The sequence below is a fragment of the Oncorhynchus keta genome, chromosome 32 (assembly GCF_023373465.1).
Source record: "Oncorhynchus keta strain PuntledgeMale-10-30-2019 chromosome 32, Oket_V2, whole genome shotgun sequence".
Classification (NCBI taxonomy): domain Eukaryota; kingdom Metazoa; phylum Chordata; class Actinopteri; order Salmoniformes; family Salmonidae; genus Oncorhynchus; species Oncorhynchus keta.
Genome location: NC_068452.1, coordinates 20,573,030 through 20,599,997, shown reverse-complemented (window position 1 = coordinate 20,599,997; position 26,968 = coordinate 20,573,030). Strand labels below are relative to the sequence as shown.

The following is a 26,968-nucleotide window of genomic DNA, read 5'->3' as shown; positions in this document are numbered from 1 at the left end:
TTAGGTAGCATTGTTTAAAGTGGCTAGTGATATATTTTACATCATTTCCCATCAATTCCGATTATTAAAGTGGCTGGAGTTGAGCCAGTGTCAGTGTGTTGGCAGCAGCCACTCAATGTTAGTGGTGGCTGTTTAACAGTCTGATGGCCTTGAGATAGAAGCTGTTTTTCAGTCTCTCGGTCCCAGCTTTGATGCACCTGTACTGACCTCGCCTTCTGGATGATAGTGGGGTGAACAGGCAGTGGCTCGGGTGGTTGTTGTCCTTGATGATCTTTATGGCCTTCCTGTAACATCAGGTGGTGTAGGTGTCCTGGAGGGCAGATAGTTTGCCCCCGGTGATGCGTTGTGCAGACCTCACTACCCTCTGGAGAGCTTTACGGTTGTGGGCGGAGCAGTTGCCGTACCAGGTGGTGATACAGCCCGCCAGGATGCTCTCGATTGTGCATCTGTTACATACAGTAACAGGAAAACATGTAGGACTATTAGAATATAATGGAGACTACCTGACCAGGAAAAACTCTAGTCCCTATATATAGCCTATAACTGGGGCCAAGAGTTTTTCCTAGTCAGGCCAGGAAAAATTGCAGAGCAAAATTAATGAACACTTCAACATACTGCAATTACAGAAATAAACAAACAGGCAAATCTTAATAATATATAGTTATATATTTATTCATACATACATATTTATTTATAATCAGTTAATTGTAAAAAAAAAAAGACAAAAAAAAAAGATTGACATTAATTTATATGAACTACAGTCATTTTGTAAAGTAAATTTAAAAAAAGTAAAAAAGTAAAGTAATCCCCAGGTGTCAAACTACCAAGGACACACTTCAGATCCACCATCTTGTTCACGCAGCCATCCATCCTCCCCTACCCCCTCCAACACACAGCCTAGTCATAAGGTCTGAGTGGACCGATCCAGAATTCAGTAATCTGTCATCTTTCATGTAAACTGCTGGGGGAAAAAAAGTGGAATGAAGCAGTATAATTGTTTTGCATGCGTTTCGTCTTGACATTCTACAGGGTAGTTTGTGTAGTTTATGAGAACCCGGTATGGACATGTTCTCATGTGTTTGTATACTGAATACATTCTAAAAGGTACGCTCGAGTCTGAGTTTGCCTGTTGTCTGTGCTGTCAATAGTGTGTATGTGTAGGCTTGCATGTCTACTCTGCATACCTTCGCTCTCAACTGAGTTATGATTCAGAGAGGATCATGGCAGTGCAAATGGTCAGTGCGTACCGTGTGTGTCTCAGTGTGTCTGTGTATGACTAAGCGAGTAGAAGTGGTGCCTGTGACTCAGCAACTATGTGTGAAGAGGGCAAACAGGTGTTATGGATCCAGGCTTCACCATGACTTTCCTTCCAGTAACTTCAGACCGTACGGAGCAGTGGAAGCACAGTTGCACGTAGCCAGAGGGTGAGTAGTACGAGAGTACATTATGCATCTCTGCCATCTTGGCTCCTGGATGTTCTCTAATCCCCCATAAACCCATATTCAACAAAACAGATCAGACTAGATTCATCTCAGTTTGCATTATCCCCTCCCACGTCTACCCCTGGCTGACAAATCACAAAATAGAAAATAATCATCATTAAATGTTTTGCCTGTTGGTTTGTTTGAATCTTAGAAGGAAATATGCATTTTCAGGGAACATTAAAACATTTATATTGGGCGTACCAACTCTGTTTTGTTTCTACAGTGGGCTGGGCTGCATCATGGTGTTAGGGGATCCCCAAAGCAAGACATAACAAGTAAAGGGAAAGCACATCAGGAGAGGAATCTGTTTCTGCTACATCAGCACACAACCTAGGCCCTAACCCCCCCACACCCCCACCCAACCCCCCACGTTCCCAGACAACGCCTTCATGGCAACACATTCAATACATTGTATAACATCCATTATACATACAATGGACACCGGTTCATCCTCATCGACTCATCATTAACTTATTTTACAAATTGCACTGTGTCCAACCCTTCCCCCTGTACAAAGGCTACACTCTGGACATTAGGTAACAAGAACTCGTAATAGAACACAAACCGCATAAGACAAAAAACCAAGGACTGCAAGAGGGCTCGAACTTGGGAAAACACTGAACTCATGACTGAATGCAAAAAAAAACAAAAAAACAGCCCCTACCCAAAACACACCAAACAGCCCCTACCCCAAACACACCAAACAGAAAAGAGAGCGGCGAGGGGTGAGAACGAGATGTAGAAGTCACCAACTTGAACAGAAAAAGGCTAAAACAAAGACAACTACAAAAAGAAAAACAGAACAGAGAGAATCGAAGAGGAGAGACAGAAAACAGAGAAGGTTAAAGTGTGGGAGAGGAGGAAGGATCCAGATGAAAGGCTTTGATACTCATGAACAGGGGTCAAAGTCTTTTCATAAGGTGGTAGTCGTGGCGTTTTGGGACACATACCCCTGCACTCCAACATCTGTCAGCAGGCCAGTGTTGTGTGCTCAGCTCACTCCAGGTCAAGATTCTAAACAACTTCCTTGTTCCTATCCAATCCCAGCTGCCCCTCCTCCTCTCATGTCACTGGTTCCAGGCAGAAAGAGGGGGCGTTGCGCTGGTGGCAGGGTCAACTCCAATGGCACCCTCTCCCCTGCAAGGCCTTATGGGAGTTGAAGGGGCATCACTGTCACTGACCAGATCCCAGTGCCCCGCGAGCAGCACTGGGCATCTCCTCCTACCCATGTGTGGTTCGCCAGCTCGCATTCATCAAGAATGTTCATCAACAAGGGAAAAAAAAGACTAAAAGCAAAAAAATAAAAATACAGATACTTTGTTTTCGGTTGGCTTTTTCTTTCCGTTCTCCTGGTCTGTCTGGCATCACAAACTCGCAGTGACGTCAATCTTTTTTATTTTACGAGTTTGTGTCTGTATTCTATATTTTGCTGTTGTTAAGTCTAGCTTGCAGGGGCCTGGTTTATGATGTCTCCAAACTACTCCCCATAGCCCCGGAACATTCTCACACACACACACACACACACACACACACACACACACACACACACACACACACACACACACACACACACACACACACACACACACACACACACACACACACACACACAGTACGCGTTTGGCTTAACATAGTTCATAGTGCGAGACCCATTGATGTAAATCTCTCCTTCACACCATGGTCTGTAGTGTGGTTCAGATGGCTGCGGGGCTGGATTTCCACAGTACTTACATATATTACATTTAAAAAACTAGAATTGTTACATGCAACATTTGGCATCTTCTCAAGTCCCCACGTGTAAGTCTCAATTGGTGTCCTTTTTAGAAAAATATTCACCATTCTCTTCTTTTTTTGTACAATGAAGCTTCTGATTGTAACAGAGAAAGGGGAAGGGGAAAAGGGTATTGAGTTGTGTGTGTGTGTGTGTGTGTGTGTGTGTGTGTGTGTGTGTGTGTGTGTGTGTGTGTGTGTGTGTGTGTGTGTGCGCGCATGTTCAAGTGTGTGTAGTCATGTGGCAGTAAACTATTAGGTGAGTCAGTGACTCTGTCATCATTTTGCTGGATAAACTCAGCATATCCCCTAGCAGGCCTGCATTAAGCTGCAGCTACTTTGCAGCTACTTTGAGTCTAGATAAGAACTACCCCCTACTGCATCTATACACTATGTTTGTGAGTGTGTGTGTGTGGGGGGGGGGGGCAGTTTAATGGCTGTAGAAGACACAAGAAAGACACCCTTTTCCACTAGCACTTAAAATTAAGGCCAAATTAGAGCGGTTTCGAATGGAATTCCCAAATTTGAACCAGCGCAGCCCAGTTTCACAACTGGTCGGGCTGGTAACGCAGTTAAAAATATATTTTAAATTAAATTTTTAAAAAATCACTGCTGGGTGCTGCCAACGTTTAGCTAGCTCAACTGGGTGTGCGAGCTGACAGCTAGCACATGGACAAGCAGTAATGCAGTAGTTAGACATGACATGAATTACCACCACCACTGGATCCATATATCTTTGCACTACACAAACCTTTATGACAACAGTCAGCCCTAAAATGATAGCTACCATTATTAGCAAGCATTTCAGAGTTAAAACAAGCTACTGTAGCTAGCTAAAGGCAGCTAGCAGGAATTGTAGCTGGCCAGGTCGTAGTCGCATCATGTTAAACCGGTTGCCTGGTTTGCTTGGTTAGCCAACTAGCCAATTGCGAATGGCGACGCTAACCGTTTGGCTAGTTAGCAAGCTAAATACATGGCTCCGAGTATGGCTAACACTGACAGGAGTATGGGTTATTTAAATTCACCCTCACAATGCTTTAACTTCGTCAACATCTTGCCAGTTAGCAACATTAGCGAAGCCAGCTGCAGTCACATATTGACTACCTAGCAACATGACATCATTTATTCTTATTTGGAGGCAGCGGAAACGCAATTTCAGCTTGCCCACCAAGGCCAGTCCAACCTGGGTTGACTTCAAAGTGCCAATGGAAACCGGTCTTTTGTAATAAATAAAAAACTGTCCTAGCTATATGTTTGGAGTGGGCAGCCTGGAACCAAAGGATAACAAAGAGCAGTTATGTCTAGAGGTAGCTTGTAAGTCGTTGAAAGATTCTGAGGGCATTCCTACCAAACCAATATCCTCATAGCTCTAGCCATGTTTCTGGTTATCCTCCCAACACCCAGACACACATTGGATGGGAGTTTCTGATCCAAACCTATCTACCTGATCCTTCAGTAAAAGGTCATACTAGTCCATAGGGAACCTTGTAGCCAGTGAGCCCTAGTTTCATGTAGTCCATACAGTGTATCAGGAGCCTAATCTGTAAACAGCAGTGGTTCTATTATGTAATCCTCCCTGTAATGCTGGGTGGTCTTTAGCACATGGGCCTGAGGACAGCAGGGAATGTACTGACGCTCATCCGTGGTGATGTGTGGGTGTGTGTTTATTTGTGTGTTTGACAAAGGCTGTTGTGAGTGGGTTTGGGAACGTCGTAGGGAAGGATCTTCCCAGACCCTGTGGTGGTTGGGCTCTCTCCCTCTCTCTGCGGCTCCAATCGGGGGGGACACACCAGCATGTATACCTGGAGGCTGGATCGGACCAGGCCGAGCCAGGTTGGGTGGAAGGGCAGATTTGTGGGCTGAGGGTGGGGTGGGGGCGCAGTCTTCACATCATAGCAGGATACAGCAACGACAGAATCTCTGGCGACTCCCCCCGACTGAGGGGGGTGGGGTGACTGGGGCGAAATACGCGTGCACTTTGATGTTAGGTAGATGGGTCTGGAGAGGTGGAGAGAAAGAGATAAAAAGACAAGTGTTGGTGTAAGGGTCTATATAACCGCATCTAAGAAATGTTAATTCCTCTACTGTAATCTATGCGAGTCTGGGTGTCTGTGCACAACGCATAAGCAGCAATGTACGCTGTAGCACCAGTGTCTACCCTTAGTCTCTTAATGCCTGCGCGGGTGATCTGCTGGCAGTCGTAGAGCTCGATGCGGTCCAGGCTGTGGCAGGTCTTCAGGTGCTCCAGCGAGGCGTCCGTGATCAGGGGGCAGTTGTCCAGCTCGATCACCTCCAGCCGGTCATGGGCACAGGGCCCGCTGCCCAGATGTCTGATGCCATCATCAGTAATCAGTTCACAGTGAGACAGGCTCTGAGAGAGAGATCACAACAACAACAACAAGGGAACAGTTTAGAACAGCAATACTACTGCCACCCGACACACTGGGTGTCTTTTGTTATGAACACCATGAGACTGTGGATTATCTAAGAAACAAGTTCTTCTGAAATGTATTTCGTAGAATTTCAAGAGGTTCCTTAGATTGAACAAAGCATGTTTGAGACAAGCTCCTAGGATAGAAGCCATTAGCTAGTGCTCACCAGAACTTGCAGACGAGGGCAGTGGATGGACAACTGGATGAGTGTGCCATCTGTGATCTGGGGAGAGACATAAACAAACGTATCCTTCTGGTGGATGGTGCTACAGTGTATGTTAGTGTGTGTGGGAATGTGCGTGTTGTGCAGGCTAGCTCACCTGCACACACTCTTCCAGGTCCATCTTTTCCAGCTCATGACAATTCTGCCACAAAAAACAAAAAAAAATGAACACAAAGACAACACATATACACTACCGTTCAAAAGTTTGCTGGCCTTCTAGGTAGCGTTACAAAGAAAAAGCCATATCTCAGACTGGCCTATAAAGACAAAATATTAAGATGGGCAAAAGAACACAGACACAAGACCAGCAACCCGGAGTTGCCTCTTGACTGTTGACGTTGAGACTGGTGATTTGCGGGTACTATTTAATGAAGCTGCAAGTTGAGGACTTCTGAGGCATCTGTTTCTCAAACTAGACACTAATGTACTTGTCCTCTTGCTCAGTTGTGCACCGGGGCCTCCCACTCTTTCTATTCTGCTTAGAGACAGTTTGCTCTGTTCTGTGAAGGGAGAAGTACACAGCGTTGTACGAGATCTTCAGTTTCTTGGAAATTTCTCACATGGAATAGCCTTCATTTCTCAAAACAAGAATTTACTGACGAGTTTCAGAAGAAAGTTCTTTGTTTCTGGCCATTTTGAGCCTGTAATCGAACCCACAAATGCTGATGCTCCAGATACTCAACTCGTCTAAAGAAGGCCAGTTTTATTGCTTCTTCAATCAGAACAGTTTTCAGCTGTGCTAACATGATTGCAAAAGGGTTTTCTAATGATCAATTAACCTTTTAAAATGATAAACTTGGATTAGCTAACACAACGTGCCATTGGAACACAGGAGTGATGGTTGCTGATAATGGGCCTCTGTACGCCTATGTAGATATTCCATAAGAAATCAGCCGTTTCCAGCTACAATAGTCATTTACAACATTAACAATGTCTACACTGTATTTCTGATCAATTTGATGTTATTTTAAAAATGGACAAAAAAATAATGATTTTCTTTTAAAAACAAGGAAATGTCTCGGTGACCCCAAACTTTTGAACGGTAGTGTATGTCAGAGGTGTGTGTGACCTGCATCAGTTTCCACACTCACCCTTGCCAGTGTAGTGAAGCCCACATCTGTGAGCTGAGAGCAGCGAGCCACCTCTAATATTCTGAAAGGAGACAGGAAATACTGTTATTGTCGGGGGAACTACTATGTATTGACGTGTCTGAGGAAATACAAGATGGGTTAACTTGGGCACTAACCAGAAAGGAGAGCGGGGTGTATTTGAGTCGTTAATGTATGAAGGGTTGTATGGGGTTTCTGGTGGTATTTGGAGTGAACAGGGGATAGAAGCAGGGATGGGTGGGGGTCGCGTGGATGTGGGTTGGATGAGGCGGGCTTGGTGGGACACACACACACACCGTAGACCAGTGTGGAGGGGTTTGAGCAAAGTTCGGGGTGAGGAGGTAGAATAGGAACAGAGGGAGTACCAACCTGAGACGCGGGCAGTTCAGTCCCAAGGCGTGGAGGATGGCGTCTGTGATGTTGGCACAACCTGAGACACACAGCGACTGCAGATGGTGACAGCCCCGGCATATGGTAATGAGACCTTCGTCTGTGATCTGCTGCTCAGAGAGAAACAGGCACGGGTCACTAGCAGAACTTCCACGGCATCAAACCGATATAACACCATTATCAAAATTATCATAATATTACCATAACTGGTGCCGTAGGCTATGAATATCCACCTCAGAACGGTGAATGAGAATCATATCTTGTTTTGTGATATATTTTCATCTCTTTTCCCTCTATAGTTCTGATCTTACAAGATTACAGAAAGTTGCGAGGGGGAACCACACAGAGAAAGCACAGGTGTAAAAGAGAGAGAGAGAGAGAGGACAAAAAAGAGGTGAGTCTGGCAAAAGAAGAGGGAGCTGTTGAAAGATTGGAGACATTGAGAAGGAGACAAGGAATGAAAGAGGGAGGGAGGGAGGCATTTGGGGTGTAGACATAACAGGAAGGGAATTTGGAGACACCGATAAAGAGGATGCCAGAGAAACAAATGTGTTGTCTGGGAGGATTTCACACGCTATTCGTTATATAGGTTAGATGGCAGGGCAGGCCTCAGTCCACACCAGTCCCTCTACTGCAGGGCAGGATGCAGACTGACTGAGCAGCCTTGTACACAAAAAAAGTCCACAAAAAAAAAAACAGCAGAGAGGCAGGACATTACTCATTTACCTTCCATATGGGATGGCCACAACAGCTATTAGAGATTCCTCATTTCTCAAATTCCTCATTTCTCAATGACAAACCTATTCAGGAGTTACTAGCCCCCAACCCACCACAACAAAGCATTCAGCCCCAAACATGATGGGTGCTGAAATATCAAGCAAGACACTCACTTTATTTTGGAGCTGTGACCAGCAGGTTTTGCTGTTATGTGACCTAAACACTGAAAGAGGTGCTTGCTTACCGAACACGTCTGTAAGTTGAGAGTGACCAGCTCTGGACAGTGTGCACCAATGTGCTTCAGTGCTTCATCCTCCAACTAGTTAATATGTGGAGACGGAAAGAAGCAGAGAGAAATAGGCAGAGAGAGAGCGAGAGAGAGAGCGAGAGAGAGACAGAGAGACAGAGAGAGACAGAGAGAGAGAGAGAGAGAGACAGAGAGAGACAGAGACAGAGACAGAGACAGAGACAGAGAGACAGAGAGAGAGAGTCATTTCAAATCCCATTAGCAGTGCACCAAGGTAACCCCACCAATGAGGTAGCTAGCTAACCCCCTTCTGCAACTAAATGCCCTACCTGCTGTTTGGATCTACCATCCCCATAACACTGCGTGCAATACAAACATTAGCCCTGGTCTCATATCTAGACTAGCGGAAGCCCCTCTCCCCTCAGTCAGCCCTTCAGTTTACCTATATCTTAACGCTTCAATACGAACCTTACGCGATCAGTTTGATCATTTCACCTCCCAAGGGTGTCTGAATACCTCTCACATATCCAGTCTCTTCTTCTGTTAATGCACCCGTCTTAGACCGAGGTAGAGACCTTGTGCTTTTTAATGGTTCCATCTCTAGCGGACCCGTTTGTTGCCCTTTGCCCTGGCCCTACCTGTGTGCAGCCCTTGAGGAAAAGGCCTTTGAGTCCGGGACAGCATCGTACCAAGGCCTGGATGCCATCCTTAGTCACCTGGTCACACCACGAGATGTTGAGCTGCTCTAACAGAGGACAGCCCTCGCTGCAGGGGAAGAAAATGGGTCAGACCCCGGCACAGATATTAGATAAAAAGACGGCAAAACAACAACACATCCCCTGAATAGCGGAATGACCTGTTCACCCTACGCCTGCACAACAGATGCAACCATCTGCTCCTGCTGAGGAGACTCCCCGGTGTGTGTGTGTGTGTGTGTGTGTGTGTGTGTGTGTGTGTGTGTGTGTGTGTGTGTGTGTGTGTGTGTGTGTGTGTGTGTGTGTGTGTGTGTGTGTGTGTGTGTGTGTGTGTGTGTGTGAGCATTGTCGGAGTCCTGGAAAAACCTTGTATCTCAAAAAAGTCCCCCAATATTTTGAATGGCTTATATAGTCCTAGAATCAACAAACTGTCACGGAGCATGAAGAGGGATGACTACAATCCAATCACCAAAAGGTGAGTGACAAGGTTTTTCCAGAAACGCTGACAGTATGAGTGTGTGTGCACGAGAGAGGGAGAAAGAGAGACCCCTCACCTAAGTGCTTTGAGTGACAGGTTGGTGATTGAGGTACAGGACGCGAGGTCCAAATGCTTGAGCTTGGGACAGAACTTACTGAGGCTATTACATGTGCTGCATGGGAGAGAAAGATACATTATTATACATGTATGCCTCTTGTAACACTTTAGTACATTAGCGAAACATAATTATACTAGACGAACATAACAAGGCATAAATGTCTGCAAATACCTGTCAGTAATCTTGGTGCAGCCATTCAAACTAAGCAGCTCGATATTCCTGCAGTTCTGGGAGAAGGTTCTGTTGAAAAACAAACAGGAACAGACATATTTGCACCGGAGTGTGTGTACTTGCCCTCCAGCTCCCACAATCAATCTCCTCCCCTCACCCTCCTCAGTGCCAAGAGTTCCTAGTCTAGGCCAGATTCCCAGTCAGTCCTCACCTCAGAGCGCTGTCCCCCACCCCCAGACAGCCCCGCAGACTCAACTTCCTCAGGAATCCCCCACATCGTTTCGAAATGTTCTCCACCACTCGCCCCTGCAACACACGGACACAAACAAACACCTCTCACGAACCAGATTCATCCCCAGATCATCTTCACTTTCACATACATGCAAAAATACATGGAGCAGGAGCATAGGGTAGGAGTCTGCCTGTTTAGGCTAAACTCAACTATCTTTGCAAACACTGACTGCTTGACTTGAACCCATTTCAGAGCCTGTTGAGTGTCTGTCTTCATATGCCACTCAAGTCTGGCAAACATGATTACACTTGACCTGGCGTTCAGGTCGTTCATCGTTGATTATGGCAATGTACTAAACTTGTCACGTGTGTGAATACGTCAGTCATACATTTCAAATGCCTTTAAAATGGTCATCTGTTGTCATCCATACAGTGACATGGTCAATAGATTGACATGCAGTACATGGCATTGATTGTGGTGAACGCACAACATCAATAGTAGTCAATTAAAACTTTCCTTTGGTAGACAACCAACTGCTAAGGTCCTGAATTCAATCTTAGATAATCACGGTATGTGGGTGTAATGTCAACGTTGTTTGTGTTTATAAAGGTCAAAGCCATGAATATCCACTTTGTTTCCATAAAAGATGGCAAGACAGACAGACAACAAAAAAATCAATGGCAGGTGAGGAGGAGATTGAGAGGATAGGAGAGAGAAGAGGTGAGGAAAAAGAAGGTTTATGCGAGACTTCCTGACCTCAATATCTCTCTGAAAGTCGAAAAGGTCAATCCTCTGCCAATTACTGCCGTCCAGGGCGAGCACATTCCACGACTGAGGGAGAGAGGGGCACAAGGTCAACTTCACTGGTTTCACTATTCTGTCCAACACACAATTGAACACACTCACACTGAACCAAATACACACTTCAGAAACACAAACTCACCCGTGAGACCTGGGCACAGCGACAGAGTGTCACCACATCCAGAAAGGAGAAGATTCTGGAACACAGACAGGGATGGTTCAGAACCCCTGGTACCCAGAACCAGAGCCCTCAATGTATACAAGGCTCTACCCAGAATCCCTGTTCTACCCTATAATTACATATAGAACTCTGCTATGTATGCCACTTTATGTTTGATGAGCATGATACTTATGATTGTGTTATTGTGTGGGTGAGTTTATGTTAACTTTACTATCGTTATTGTGCTTTAAGGCTAGATACATGTTTACTTTTGCAGAGCGAGATTGTGTTGTGGGGCATTAACTCACACAAAATGTTAAAAACACCTCTTTCCATGGCAGACTAACCATGTGAATCCAGGTGAAAGCTATGATCCCTCATTTGTCACTCGTTAAAGCCACTTCAAATCAGTGTAGATGAAGGGGAGGAGACAGGTTAAAGTAGGATTTGAGACAACTGAGAATGTGTGCCATTCAGAGGGTGTATGGGCAAGACAAAAAAGGTAGGTGCCTTTGAACAGAGTATGGCAGTAGGTGCCAGGAGCACCGGTTTGTGTCGAGAACTGTAAACGATGCTGGGTTTTTCACGCTCAACAGTTTCCTGTGTGTATCAACAATGGTCCACCACCCAAAGGACATCCAGCCAACTTGACAACTGTGGACTGGAGTCAACATGGGCCAGCATCGCTGTGGAACGCTTTCGACACCTTGTACAGTAGTGGCCAAAAGTTTTGAGAATGACACAAATATTATTTTTCAAAGTCTGCTGCCTCAGTTTGTATGATGGCAATTTGCATATACTACAGAATGTTATGAAGAGTGATCAGATGAATTGCAATTAATTGCAAAGTCCCTCTTTTCCATGCAAATGAACTGATTCCCAAAAAAACATTTCCACTGCATTTCAGCCCTGCCACAAAAGGACCAGCTGACATCATGTCAGTGATTCTCTCGTTAACACAGGTGTGAGTTTTGAGGAGGACAAGGCTGGAGATCACTCTGTCATGCTGATGGAGTTCAAATAACAGACTGGAAGCTTCAAAAGGAGGGTGGTGCTTGGAATCATTGTTCTTCCTCTGTTGATCATGGTTACCTGCAAGGAAACATGTGCAGTCATCATTGCTTTGCACAAAAATGGCTTCACAGGCAAGGATATTGCTGCCAGTAAGATTGCACCTAAATCAACCATTTATCGCATCATCAAGAACTTCAAGGAGAGTGGTTCAATTGTTGTGAAGAAGGCTTCAGGGCGCCCAAGAAAGTCCAGCAAGCGCCAGGACCGTCTCCTAAAATTGATTCAGCTGCGGGATCGGGGCACCACCAGTACAGAGCTTGCTCGGGAATGGCAGCAGGCAGGTGTGAGTGATAACTAAGTGGGTCGGGGAACAAAACATTGATATTTTGGGTCCATGGCGAGGAAACCCCCCAGACCTTAATCCCATTGAGAACTTGTGGTCAATCCTCAAGAGGCGGGTGGACAAATAAAAACCCACAAATTCTGACAAACTCCAAGCATTGATTATGCAAGAATGCCATCACCGGATGTGGCCCAGAAGTTCATTGACAGCATTCCAGGGCGGATTGCAGAGGTCTTGAAAAAGAAGGGTCAAGACTGCAAATTTGGACTCTTGCATCAACTTCACGTAATTGTCAATAAAAGCTTTTGACACTTATGAAATGTTTGTAATTATACTTCAGTATTCCATAGTAACATCTGACAAAAAATATCTAAAGACACTGAAGCAGCAGACTTCGTGAAAATTATATTTGTGTAATTCTCAAAACTTTTGGCCACAAATGTAGAGTCCATGCCCCGATGAATTGAGGCTGTTCTGAGGGCGAAAACGGGGGTGCAACTAAATATTAAGGTGTTCCTAATGTTTGGTATACTCAGTGTGTGTGTACAATACCAGTCAAAAGTTTGGACACACCTACTCATTCAAGGTTTCTTCTTTGTTTGAACTATTTTCTACATTGTAGAACAATAGTGAAGACATCAAAACTATAAGATAACATATGGAAGGAATCATGTAGTAACTAACACTTTTATAGTAGCCACACTTTGCCTTGATGACAGTTTTGCACACTCTTGGCATTCTCTCAACCAGCTTCACCTGGAATGCTTTTCCAACAGTCTTGAAGGACTTCCCACATATGCTGAGCACTTGTTGGCTGCATTTCCTTCATTCTGTGGTACAACGCATCCCAAACCATCCCAATTGGGATGAGGTCGGGTGATTGTGGAGACCATGTCATCTGATGCAGCACTACATCACTCTCCTTCTTGGTCAAATAGCCCTTACACAGCCTGGAAATATAGTGGGTCATTGTCCTGTTGAAAAACAAATGATAGTGGGACTAAGCGCAAACCAGATGGGATGGTGTATCGCTGCAGAATGCTGTGGTAGCCATGCTGGTTAAGTGTGCCTTGAATTCTAAATAAATCACTGGCAGTGTCACTAGCAAAGCATCCACACAACTCCTCCTCCATGCATCACGGTGGGAACCATACACGCAGAGATCATCCGTTCTCCTACTCGGTGTCTCACAAAGACACAGCGGTTGGTACCATAAATCTCAAATTTGGACTCAGACCAAAGAACAGATTTCCACTGGTCTAATGTCCTTTGCTTGTGTTTCTTGGCCCAAGAACGGCTCTTAATAATAATAATAATAATAATAATAATAATAATAATATTGGTGTCCTTTAGTAGTGATTTCTTTGCAGCAATTCAACCATGAAAGCCTGATTCATGCAGTCTCTTCTGAACAGTTGATGATGAGATGTGTCTGTTACTTGAACTCTAAAGCATTTATTTGGGCTGCAATTTCTGATGCTGGTAACGCGAATGAACTTATCCTCTGCAGCAGAGTTAACTCCGGGTCTTCCTTTCCTGTGGTGGTCCTAATGAGAGCCGGTTTCGTCATAGCGCTTGATGGTTTTTGCGACTGCACATGAAGAAACTTTCAAAGTTCCTGAAATGTTCCACATTGACTGACCTTCATATCTTAAAAGTAATGAGGACTGTCATTTCTCTTTGTTCATTTGACCTGTTCTTGCCATAAAGCGGACTTGGTCTTTCACCAAATAGGGCTATCTGCTGTATAGCACCCCTACCTTGTCACAACACAACTGATTGGCTCAAACGCATTAAGGAAAGAAATTCCACAAATTAACAAGGTACACCTGATAATTTAAATGCATTCCAGGTGACTACCTCATGAAGCTGGTTGAGAGAATGCCAAGAGTGTGCAAAGCTGTCATCAAGGCAAAGGGTGGCTACTTTAAAGAATCTCAAAAATATATGTTGTTTTGTTTTTAAACTTATTTTTTCACCTTTATTTAATCAGGTAGGCTAGTTGAGAACAAGTTCCCATTTACAACTGCGACCTGGCCAAGATAAAGCAAAACAGACAACAGTTGCACATGGAATAAACAAGCCAATAACACAATAAACAAAAACAAGCTTTAACAGTTGTTTTGTTTCTACATGTGTTATTTCATAGTTGATGTCTTCGCTATTATTCTATAATGTAGAAAATAGTCTAAATAAAGAAAAACCCGGGAATGAGTAGGTGTGTCAACTTTTGACTGGTACTGCATGTACAGTTGAAGTTGTCAGTTAACATACACCTTAGCCAAATACAGTTTTTTTTCTCCACAATTCCTGACATTTAATCCTAGTACAAATTCCCTGTTTTTGGTCAGTTAGGATCACCACTTTATTTTAAGAATGTGAAATGTCCGAATAATAGTGAGAATGATTTATTTCAGCTTCTGACCCACATTCCCAGAATAAGTTGGGTGAATTTTGGCCCATTCCTCCTGACAGAGCTGGTGTAACAGAGTCAGGTTTGTAGGCCTCCTTGCTCACACACGCCTTTTCAGTTATGCCCACAAATGTTCTATAGGATTGAGGTCTGGGCTTTGTGATGGCCACTCCAATACCTTGACTTTGTTGTCCTTAAGCCATTTTGCCACAACTTCGGAAGTATGCTTGAGGTCATTGTCCATTTGGAAGACATTTGTGACTAAGCTTTAACTTTCTGACTGATGTCTTGATGTTGCTTCAATATATTCACATTATTCCCCTTCCTCATGAAGCCATCTATTTTGTGAAGTGCACCAGTCCCTCCTGCAGCAAAGCACCCCCACAAAATGATGCTGCTTCACAGTTGGGATGGTGTTCTTTGCAAGCCTCCCCCTTTTCCCTCTAAACATCACGATGGTCATTATAGCCAAACAGTTCTATTTTTGTTTCATCAGTCCAGAGGACATTTCTCCAAAAAGTATGACCCTTAATCCCCATGTGCAGTTGCAAACCGTAGTCTGGCTTTTTTATGGCAGTTTTGGAGCAGTGGCTTCTTCCTTGCTGAGCGGCCTTTCAGGTTATGTTGATATAGGACTCGCTTTACTGTGGATATAGATACTTTTGTACCCGTTTCCTCCAGCATCTTCACAAGGTCCTTTGCTGTTGTTCTGGGATTGATTTGCACTTTTCGCACCAAAGTACGTTCATCTCTAGGAGACAGAACATGTCTCCTTCCTGAGCGGTATGACAGCTGCGTAGTCCCATGGTGTTTATACTTGCGTACTATTGTTTGTACAGATGAACGTGGTACCTTCAGGCGTTTGGAAATTGCTCCGAAGGATGAACCAGACTTGTGGAGGTCTTGACTGATTTCTTTTGATTTTCCCATGTCAAGCAAAGAGGCACTGAGTTTGAAGGTAGGCCTTGAAATACATCTACAGGTACACCTCCAATTGACTCAGATGATGTCAATTAGCCAATCAGAAGCTTATAAAGCCATGATATAATTTTCTGGAATTTTCCAAGCTGTTTAAAAAGGCACAGTCAACTTCTAACCCACTGGAATTGTGATACAGTAAAATAATGTCTGTAAACAATTGTTGAAAAAATGACTTGTGTCATGCACAAAGTAGATGTCCTAACCAAGTTGCCAAAACTATAGTTTGTTAACAAGAAATTTGTGGAGTGGTTGAAAAACGAGTTTTAATGACTCCAACCTAAGCATATGTAAACTTCTGACTTCAACTGTATGTATGTATGTATGTATGTATGTATGTATGTATGTATGTATGTATGCATGTATGCATGTAGTGTACCAGTGCCTTCAGAAGGTATTCTTACCCCTAGACTTTTTCCACATTGTGTTACAGCCAGAACTCAACATTTATTAAATTCTCATTTACATAAGTATTCACACCCCTGAGTCAATATTTGTTGAAGCACCTTTTACAGCAATTGCAGCTGTGAAACTTGCCATAGATTTTAGTAGATTTAAGTCAAACTGTGTTTTTGGTAAGCAACTCCTGTGTCGATTTGGCATTGCGTTTTAGGTTATTGTCCTGCAGAAAGGTGCATTCATCTAGGATTTTGCCTGTGCTTAACTCCATTCCATTAATTTTCTTATCCTGAAAAACTCCCCAGACCTTAACGATTACAAGCATACCCATAACATGATGCAGCAACCACTATGCTTGAAAATAGTGGTACTCTAACGTATTGGCCTCCTAAAATAACACTGTATTACGGACAAAACGTTAATTGCTTTGCCACATTTTTTGCATTATTACTTTAGTGCCACAGGATGCATGATTGTTTTCAAATATTTGAATTCTGTACAGGCTTCCTTTTCACTATCAATTAGGTTAGTATTGTGGAGTAACTACAGCGCTGTTGATCCATCCTCAGTTCTCCCATCTCAGCCATTAAACTATGTAGCGGTTTTAAAGTCACCACCGGCCTCATGGTGAAATTCCTGAGCAGTTTCCTTCCTCTCTGGCAACTGAGTTAGGAAGGTCACCTGTATCTTTGTAATGACTGGGTGAATTGATACAGCATCCAAAGTGTAAATAATAACTTCACCATGCTCAAATGGTATGCTTTTAAATTCTTCGCCCATCTACCAATAGGTAGCCTTCTTTGCGAGGCATTGGAAAACATCTCTGGTCTTTATGGTTGAATCTGTGTTTGAAATTCACTGCTCGACTGAGGGACCTTACAATTATCTGTATGTGTGGGGTACAGAGATGAGGTAGTCATTCAAAAACTATTATTGCACACAGAGTGAGTCCATACAACATACGCCACTCGTTAAGACATTTTCTTTTTACTCCTGAACTTATTTAGGCTTGCCATCACAAAGGGGTTGAATACTTATTGAGTCAAGACATTTCAGCTTTTAATTTTTATTACATTTGTAAACATTTCCATAAACAATTCCACTTCGACATTATTGGGTATTGTGTGTAGGCCAGTGAACCAAAAAATGTAAATGTTACCCGTTTTTAAATTCAGGTTGTAACACAAAATGTGGAAGGTGTGAATACTGCCTTGATGGATTCATATGGAACACATTGCACTCTGCAGCCCAGTGTGATATAGGGTGAGTATAATGTTGCAATTGGCCTCGGCAAGCCTGCCCCTAACCCAAAAGCCCTAGTAAATCAGAGCTCAGTCTGTGGCACCCCGCACCTTCAGCACACCCCCAACTGTCAGCACCTCTATCCCAGACCGTTCTGCTGGTGAGACCCAGGCTTGAGTTATGGCCTCCATTTTCTGTTTGCTCAAGGGCTTTTACTTTTTTTGTTTTGCTTAATTGATTTGAATGTTTTATAGCCCACACCATCTGTGTTTAATTAGTTTTAGCATTGGGGGAGGGGAAATTGGGGCAAGTGGGATGGGGCGCATGAGGGAGAGCAGCAGATGGCAGTTGGCCGGTGATGTTGACCAAACCACTAGAGCCCCGGTATAGTCACCCTTTGTTTCTAAGGTGGATCATGGCTAAGTGTCACGATGTAACCTCCCAAATTGTCAGTGGCTGTGTTGTGTGGAGCAGGTGGATGAGTGTACATGGCTGTGTTGTGTGGAGCAGGTGGATGAGTGTACATGGCTGTGTTGTGTGGAGCAGGTGGATGAGTGTACATGGCTGTGTTGTGTGGAGCAGGTGGATGAGTGTACATGGCTGTGTTTTGGGCAGGTTAAGATGTCTGATGGCATTGAGCATGTGGCGTGGCATATTCTGTATGCTCATACGGCCCAGTCATTGGAAAGCCCTCGCTCACCGTAGCAACAGCTCCTTGGGCAGCTTCTTATTGATGACGGCCTCGTCGCTGTTTGAGAACATCTGTGAGGAAGAGATGTAGAAGAGCGTGTTAACTTCCTCTGGCTCTGTTGCTCACAGCAGGACTGGCCTAGACGTTCTCTATTCTCTCTGGCCCCGCCCCAAGGAAAGCTCCAGCATATAAACAAATCACCATCAGTAGATAGGTTCAATGTCAAAGCTTGATGGGAGAAAGGGGGTGATTCAGTGAGTGCGGTGGAGATTGAGAGGAAAGGAGACATTTTCTGCCTCCTAATCAAACCCAGTGTGAAATGTCACTTGCTTCCTTCCTGTCTGATCATCTCACTGTTTTCTTGCTTCCCATGTTTACGTTGTAAATGTCTGAACAGTGACGACAGAAGAGGTGTTTTAACACACCCACAGACAGAGAATTCATACCCATGAGATATTCAGTCCCTCGATACACTGAAAGATGATGTCATGGAAAATAGTATCCTACTCTAGTTTGCAGAGTTCCCATATTTAGGAGCAAACTTACATTTGTCCAAGTATGAAGCACTTAATGGGTAAGTCAATTGCATTAGTCTTTGATTCCTGGGGCCACCCATACAACATTGGTTGTATGACTAAGGCTGCATTTACACAAGCAGCCCAATTCTGATAGGCCAATTAAATTCAGATTTTTTTGTCTTTCGACCAATCAGATCAGCTCTGAAAAAGATACACGAAGAGATCTGATGTGATTGGTCAAAAACACCAATTAGTGGAATAAATATCTTAGTTGGCCTGTCGCTAAGATGCTTTGGATAAATTTGGTCTGCTAAATGGCATATATTATTTTTTAAATTATTCATGGGAGGAGTATTGTAGTCAGAATAGGACCTGTCAAATGCAGTAATGCTGAACCATACTGGTGTTCCATGTAATGACAAAGATATCAAGCATAAACAGGAATATACTTCATCCATTGTAGAGAAATTTCTGACAAAGTCAACATGAGTCTGCTGTTAGCCTGACCTCCAATATATGTATATTTTGAATGTGAATCATTGATTTGTCTGTTAACTTATAATACAAATTCAGGAGACACACTGGGTCAATAGTACATTAAGCCTGTCCTATGATCCCTGTTTACTTCCACACGGAGGGAGCAGGAAAGGACAGGCATTTCGCTTTTGGGGCAAATTCACTCTGACAAGCTTGCCTTTCAGAGAACTACTCAACGGGTCAAATAATCCACGGCCATTTCCAAAATAACCAGATGAGCATGGTCTGGGGCGTATAGGCTACATTGTTTTTCCTTTGTGGTGTACCATTATGTGATCGTTTGCAGGGCCACAGTAGTTATTGGTCATTTCCATGTAAAGAGGACCCATGAGCACCAACATGTGAAATCCACATGAGCATATCAAATCTGGTGTCAAATGAAAGCAAAGACTATATTTTTGAGAAATTAAGACATATATACACACACACACACACACACACACACACACACACACACACACACACACACACACACACACACATACATACAAATCCATCCTAAACATTTCAGAATAAGTAAAGGCTTTGATTTCAGGCCAAACGGATGGAAAAGGGGTTTAGAAAACATCTACCAGAAAAAAGTATTTTTAAAAAAGGTAATAGAAATACATAACACAACAATACTTAAGTAAATAAAGACCCCTGCCAACTAATAAAGATGTTTTGTATAACTGTTTTGCCTTGTGTAAGTTTAAGAAACATTGCCCTGTGCCTTAATTCCTTTACCAAAAACCCACATATCTTTAAGTAACAAGTAAAGGTAGACCTATCAATGAGTTACTGTTTTTACAGATAATAATGAATTAACAAAATGGATAAGTGATTAACCCCCCCCCAATTGGTAAGTGATTTTCTGAAATTGAATTGGCTACAATAGTAAACTAAATTCTACCGAACTCTACTGTTCTGTCCTTCACTGAGCTCGATTGTGCTGTACTGTACTTTGAATGTCCAAGCTTGTGAAACAGAGGTCTATGATTGGTTTTGATTTGGTCCGGTCCAACCATATTTGGTCTTGTCTGGGGGCAGAGCTCATTAAAATAATAGCCCGTGTGTAGAATAATACCCAAATATGCAGAGGAGGATATTACATATTTATACCTTTTGTGTACCTATTTAGGATACAACACTATGAAGAGAATGATATGCATATCCAGAATTATGCATTTCTGTGTCGTACAGATCAGGGACCCATGACGAAATTCTGTTACCGCAATTCCGTTACCGGGTGTAAATCCACTTCACTTGCTGTAGTTTAATAATCAAAAGAGATTTTTCAAAGTCAATTTCTCAGGTCATAGCTGACATCGCAGTCTGTCTGCAGACATTGTTGAATCTTAATTCAGAGCAGATGTTTAGAGTTTCTGGAAAACGTTGACACTGAGATTTTTACGAAATTCTGTTACCAAACTTTGCATCTGCACAGTTCTTCCAGTGAATGTGTTATTGTAAAATGTTCTGTGTAAATTGCTTTCAAAACTATTCCTTGTGCATAGGCTTGTTAAACTTTGAAATCAATGGTTTTTGTTGGGAATACATTTTAAGTGAAAAATCAACGCAATTCCGTTACCGTGGAACTGCCCTTATGGTTTTGAGTATGTTATGTCACACATTTTTACAAAGTACCTTTTCTTGAATGGTAAATACTCTTCCATGTGATATATCCTATTGTACAGTGCATTCAGAAAGCATTCAGACCCTTGACTTTCTCCACATCTTGTTACATTACAGCCTTATTCTAAAAAAAATGGATTAAATTGTTTCCCCCCCTCAATCTCCACACAATACCCCATGACAAAGCAAAACATTTTCAGATCCTTTACTCAGTACTTTGTTGAAGCACCTTTGGCAGCGATTGCGGCCTTGAGTCTCCTTGGGTATAATGTGACAAGCTTGGCACACCTGTATTTTGGGAGTTTCTCCCATTCTTCTCTGCAGATCCTCTCAAGCTCTGTCAAGTTGGATGGGGAGCGTCGACGCACAGCTATTTTCAGGTCTCTCCGGAGATGTTCGATCGGGTTAAAGTGTGGGCTCTGACTGGGCGACTCAAGAACATTCAGATACTTGTCCCGAAGCCACTCCTGCGTTGTGTTGGCTGTGTACTTAAGGTTGTTGTCCTGTTGGAAGGTGAACCTTCACCCCAGTCTGAGGTCCTGAGCGCTCTGGAGCAGGTTTCATCAAGGATCTCTGTACTTTGCGCAGTTCATCTTTCCCTCGATCCTGACTAGTCTCAGTCCCTGCCTCTGAAAAACACCCCCACAGTATGATGCACCACCTTGCTTCACCATAGGGATGGTGCCATGTTTGCTCCAGAAGTGACACTTGGCATTCAGTCCAAAGAGTTCAATCTTGGTTTCATCAGACCAGATAATCTTGTTTCTCATGGTCTGAAAGTCCTTTAGATACCTTTTGGTAAACTCCAAGTGGGATGTGCCTTTTAATGAGGAGTGGCTTCCATAAAGGTGGATTGCTGCAGAGATGGTTGTCTTTCTGGAAGGTTCTCCCATCTCCACAGACAAACTCTGGAGCTCTGTCAGAGTGACCATCGGGTTCTTGGTCACCTCCCTGACCAATGCCCTTCTCCCCGGATTGCTCAGTTTGGCCTGGCGGCCAGCTCTAGGAAGAGTCTTGGTGGTTCCAAACTTCTTTCATTTAAGAATGGAGGCCACCGTGTTCTTGGAGACCTTCAATGCTCCCGAAAAGTTTTGGTACCCTCCCCCAGATCTGTGCCTCGACACAATCCTGTCTCGGCGGTCTATGAACAATTCCTTCTATCTCATGGCTTGGTTTTTGCTCTGACATGCACTGTCAACTATGGGACCTTATATAGACAGGTGTGTGCCTGTCCAAATCATGTCCATTTACCACAGGTGAACTCCAATCAAGTTGTAGAAACATCAAGGATGATCAATGGAAACAGGATGCTCCTGAGATAAATTTCAAGGCACAAAGCAAAGGACCTGAATGCGTGTGTAAATAAGGTTTCTGTTTTTGCTGATTTATAAATCAATTAAATAAATAAATACATTTCTGAAAACCTGTTTTGACTTTGTCATTATTGGGTATTGTTTGTTGGTTGAGATATATATATATATACACATTTCATCCATTTTAGAATAAGGCTGTAACGTAACAAAATGTGGAAAAAGTCAAGAGGTCTGAACACTTTCCGAATGCACTGTAAATCAAATGGTTTGAAATAAGGCTAAATCATACTCATACTATTTAGGAACTTTTCAAATAACTTGGATCCTTTCCCATCATGATAAGTTAAATGTACAAATTGTTCACTGTTCTCTAACCTTTGAATATGAAATCTAGATATTAATGACTTTCTATTAGTTCAATAACTGACAGTGTGGTCTAAAAAAACGTTGATATAGAATGTTCAGAATACACGACACAATTCAAAGCCAATGGGTTCAAATTCTCTTATAACATTTGTCTCTGGTCTGTGAAAAACTGTTGGAAATGCTCAAGACTTAAGGGATATGTGTTGCCTTGCCTTGGTTACAGTACATGTACTGGTAGATGAACTGAGCTCACTGACTGATTCACGCTAAGAATTTTTGAAGACAACACACCTCATCTCTTTGGAAACTAAATGCGCACAACACACAATTGTTTCTCTCTAATTGTAGCGTTTCAATGTACAAACACTAGGCCTCTTGACAATATGCAATATGTCGATCCATTAAAACAAAAACAGGGGCGTGACTAAGAATAGGCCTGCCTATAAATGCAACACAATTTCAATTATACTCTGCAAAACCGTTAAAGTCCATTGTTATTGGCTAATAAACTACAGATCACGTATCTGCCGCAGATGTCAGCTTGTCAGGCCAGACGGTACGGCCTGAATCTTCTGAGTCGTCAGCTGTTGCACTTTAAAAATAAATAAAACCACAAATCCTACGCCGCCTAGATGAGGATTAAACAACACAGAGTGCTCATGGTAGACAGGCCAATGTCACGGTGTAAACACACACACACGAGTGGCATTTGTTAGGGAGACTGTATTTATCCAAAGCAATATTTCACATTTGGTGCATTCTTTATCGCTGCGTATAAAGGGACAAACTTTGCCACAACGTTGAATAACGATCGCTTGCATAAAAAAACAACATGGGACTCCTGTCAACGTAAACATCTATAGGGAAATTGTAGCCTGTATGATTTGAAAAACAGATCTATATTGTTGTATTTGCTGTTGATATTCAGAGGGTGGTGGTGGACTAGCCGAGTCGTGGCCGAGCGAATGGCCCATCTGTATTAGAATCAACCAGCAGCGGCCATGAGTCTACACACAACAGAACCATAGCTGATCAAAGACAACATTCCAATTCGCCAACTCTGTGAAATAACTCAGTCACACAGTAGGATGAAGTAGGACCGAATATTATATCACATTGTATGTTTATAAAAACGACGGGAAATGTAGGGCTTCGTATCAGTGTGAAGCCTAAAAAAGTCTGTGTTTGTGCCATTGTCTTTGTTTTGACGGCACAAAGAGAAAGCTCGGATAGGCTCCACAATGTTAAAATCAGTCTTAACCTATGAATGCTTTATAAAACAAATTGTTAAACTATAAACCAATTTAATAATTGTACATTCTGGTAGGCTATTGAAGAAATCAAGATGTTGTCGTTACTTGAAAACAACATGTTTGCCCTAATCCAAACATTGACTGCGGAAGCTGCATCGGTGCGCAACCATGGACGCAGTTTGACAAACACCAAAACACCAATCAAAAATAATTGTCATCTATCAATCGCATATATTATAAACTCACCTCAAACCGGCTCCGCGAAACACCATTAACCTCCTTCCCCATCTCGGACGGTGGTTTACCCGACTCGATCAGGGGGATAAGTAATTCGGTGTTAAAATTACAGTAACGTGTAGATATCGGCGCTCGTCTTGGAAACCCCAGTCCAAAGCTACCATGCTACCGTTGTTTCTGCAGCTGCGACGGCGGATTTAATCGTTTTTTCGGTTGGTAACACAATTGCAATAGCCTACCTCTCGACAACTGCCCCAGCCAACAACCCGAACTCTTATATCTCCGCTCACTAGTTCGCCCTCCCCTCCACCGTTCCCCCTTTATCTGTGAACACTGCTTTTAGCATTAGCCTTCTTTATTATGGATACAAATAATGACATTTGATAATAACCCTGGACGAAGTATAGCCTACATGCATTTTTCATTGGGGCAATATTCTGCCATTATTTAGAATTCTATAGAATTAGGCTGAGCCTATTTCTCCCTTTAGCCTAGGCCCTGCCTATATCATTGGGCTATGGGATATCAAAACATTAACCTTAAATAACTGTGATATAAAGGAGGACACTATGCAATAGCAGTTTATTGGTAGTCCTACTGTATGGAGCCATGTGAGGCCTAGTTTCGGACAGGAGCGTAACCTACCTGCGATTTGTTTTGTACAGTTTTTTGTGTTGTCTTTCATGCAGGATAAAGGGCATAATGATGTTGCATAAATAAAGATTACATACATAATATCATCGCCTTTTGCATAGACCTACTTTGTGTGTATACACATAAATGGTCATAATAATGTAAACATTTCTTTATTAAAAAATAATGCACTGTGGTGTCCATTATTTCCCATTATAAAATGTGTGCGTATATATATATATATATATATATCAAACTTCAATAGCCCCTGACAAAACAATGGACAACATTCTGAAACTGCCAATCTGATGAACGAATTGATACATTATAACTTTGTTGTTGTTGCTGTTTGGGGAAAGAGCACTTCCGCTTTGGACTGCTTCCAGCTGCAAGAAACCAATCAAGACACATATATGTGACTTGTCATCCGATGTCATTGTAGCGGGAAAAGGTGCATATAAACAGGGAGTAGAAATCCGTGCTGAGCCATTGCACTTTAAATCAAGTTGCAGTTCTTTCTGGATTCCTATTGTCGACTCACACAGTATAAAGAAAATATGATTACACATAATGTCTTTATAACGGAGGAATATATACTTCGGCAAAAATGTCCAACGTCGCATGCACATACGTCCAGCTGCTAACGTCATATATCCGGGACATGTGCCGCGTTCAAACCAACTGGGAACTCGGAAATCTCCGACTTCCGACTAGTGCATTCAAAACAACTGGGAAATCCGAAAAAAAACTAGGTCTGACTGGGAAAAATCGATTTGATCAATCATCCAACTCGGGAATTCGGGCCTCTTTCTAGAGCTCTGACTTTCCAACCTGAAGAAACCAAACGTCATGATTTGCCTTCATATCTTTCGAGTTCCAAGTTTGTTTGAACACAGCAATGGACAAGCGGAGTTGGTCGAGAAATGGCAGGCTGGTCTCATAGACTAGGCGTAACATAGTAAACAGAAGTTTAAAACTAAAGGAGAGTGAGTGAGTGGGTGGGTCGGTCGGTGGGTGTGGATATGGCAAGAACACCCAGCAACCCAAAGGTTGTGTGTTCAAATCTCATCACAGACAACTTTATAACTACTTGCTACTTTGCAACTACTTAGCATGTTAGCCACTGCAAAGTTTATTTTTATTAGCTAATGCAAAGGTATAGAACCCAAAGATTGTGTGTTCAAATTTCATCACAGACAACTTTATCTACTACTTACTACTTTTTTAGCTACTTAGCATGTTAGCTAATGCAAAGGTCTAAAACCCAAAGGTTGTGTGTTCGAATCTCATTACGCACAACTTTAGCATTTTAGCTAATTAGCAACCTTGCAACTACTTTTGGGATGGCAGGTAGCCTAGTGGTTAGAGCGTTGGGCAAGTAACCGAAAGGTTGCTATATCAAATCCCTGAGCTGACAAGGTAAAAATATGTTATTCTGCTCCTGAACAAGGCAGTAGTAACATATCATAGAAATGGATGATGGACATCCGCAAATTAATACATACCATACTGAATGTGGGGCGGCAGCGTAGGATAGTGGTTAGACCGTTGGAATAGTAACTAGAAGGTTGCGAGTTCAAACCCCCGAGCTGACAAGGTACAAATCTGTCATTCTGCCCCTGAACAGGCAGTTAAACCCACTGTTCCCAGGCTGTCATTGAAAATAAGAATGTGTTCTTAACTGACTTGCCTGGTTAAATAAAGGTAAAATAAATTTTTTAATGAAATGTAACATATCATACATACTAAGTTGAGTGTCCCGGACTTTGTTGACGATGTTACGTCTACCCTGGAGTCCAGGTTGGAAATGGAGGTATCGGTTAGATAATTTTCTATATGTTTCAACATACAATTATGGATACTTTTTCATAACACAAGTCTCTGATGGTGGAGACCGGTCTACGATAACATTAGTGTTGAAATAAATAAGTTAGTATGTATTTAACATTGGCGTTACTACTAGAAACTGTCTAATGTTGAGCACTGCACTGATTTATTATGGAGCAAAATTAAATAATTATTGAATGTGCTGATACCTCATGGAAGCAACAGTTGGTCTCTGGTTACCATTTCTGTGGTTGTTGGGGTGACACCACTGAGTGTTGTGTTTTTTTTTAGGTGACACCACTGAGTGATAAAAAAAAAATACATTTGTTTTAAATCGGTTCGTGTCAGTTTGCTATGTTTTGCGACAACGGGGTCTCAGTAATCTGTATTTACACATCATAGCTAGCTGTTGGACGGCTGCACAGGGCTATGGCCACTTTCTGTTTAATTTCTTAATACAATTTTGACACATTATTCTACCCGTATCGTTTTTGTGTTCCGTATTTTGTTATAAAACTTCTGAAGTTGTTTAAATTATTTACAAGCTAGCTAATTTAGTTGGA

General features: G+C 42.7%; 1 protein-coding gene across 1 annotated transcript; it reads right to left on the bottom strand.

Annotated features, from left to right (window-relative positions):
* Positions 1 to 651: 651 nt before the first annotated feature.
* Positions 652 to 24,259, bottom strand: LOC118365255 (F-box/LRR-repeat protein 20). Its single transcript, XM_035747321.2, has 15 exons — positions 23,955 to 24,259; positions 18,117 to 18,178; positions 11,010 to 11,064; positions 10,823 to 10,897; positions 10,046 to 10,140; positions 9,835 to 9,903; positions 9,622 to 9,717; positions 9,011 to 9,137; positions 8,370 to 8,444; positions 7,388 to 7,518; positions 7,001 to 7,061; positions 6,007 to 6,051; positions 5,853 to 5,909; positions 5,413 to 5,625; positions 652 to 5,252 (listed from the first exon to the last, which is right to left on the bottom strand). Exons 1-15 carry the CDS (start codon positions 23,994 to 23,996, stop codon positions 5,145 to 5,147), a joined length of 1,311 nt encoding a protein of 436 aa, XP_035603214.1. The 5' UTR covers positions 23,997 to 24,259; the 3' UTR covers positions 652 to 5,144.
* Between the last annotated feature and the right edge of the window lie 2,709 nt (positions 24,260 to 26,968).

Excerpts from the sequence above, each read along its gene's own strand:
- LOC118365255 (XM_035747321.2), bottom strand. The coding sequence starts at position 23,996 with ATGGGGAAGGAGGTTAATGGTGTTTCGCGGAGCCGGTTTGAG. Across the intron at positions 7,519-8,369 it reads TCAACTTACAGACGTGTTCG|CAGATCACAGACGAAGGTCT; the intron begins GTAAGCAAGCAC and ends CTCTCTGAGCAG. Across the intron at positions 5,253-5,412 it reads CAGGCATTAAGAGACTAAGG|ACCCATCTACCTAACATCAA; the intron begins GTAGACACTGGT and ends CCACCTCTCCAG.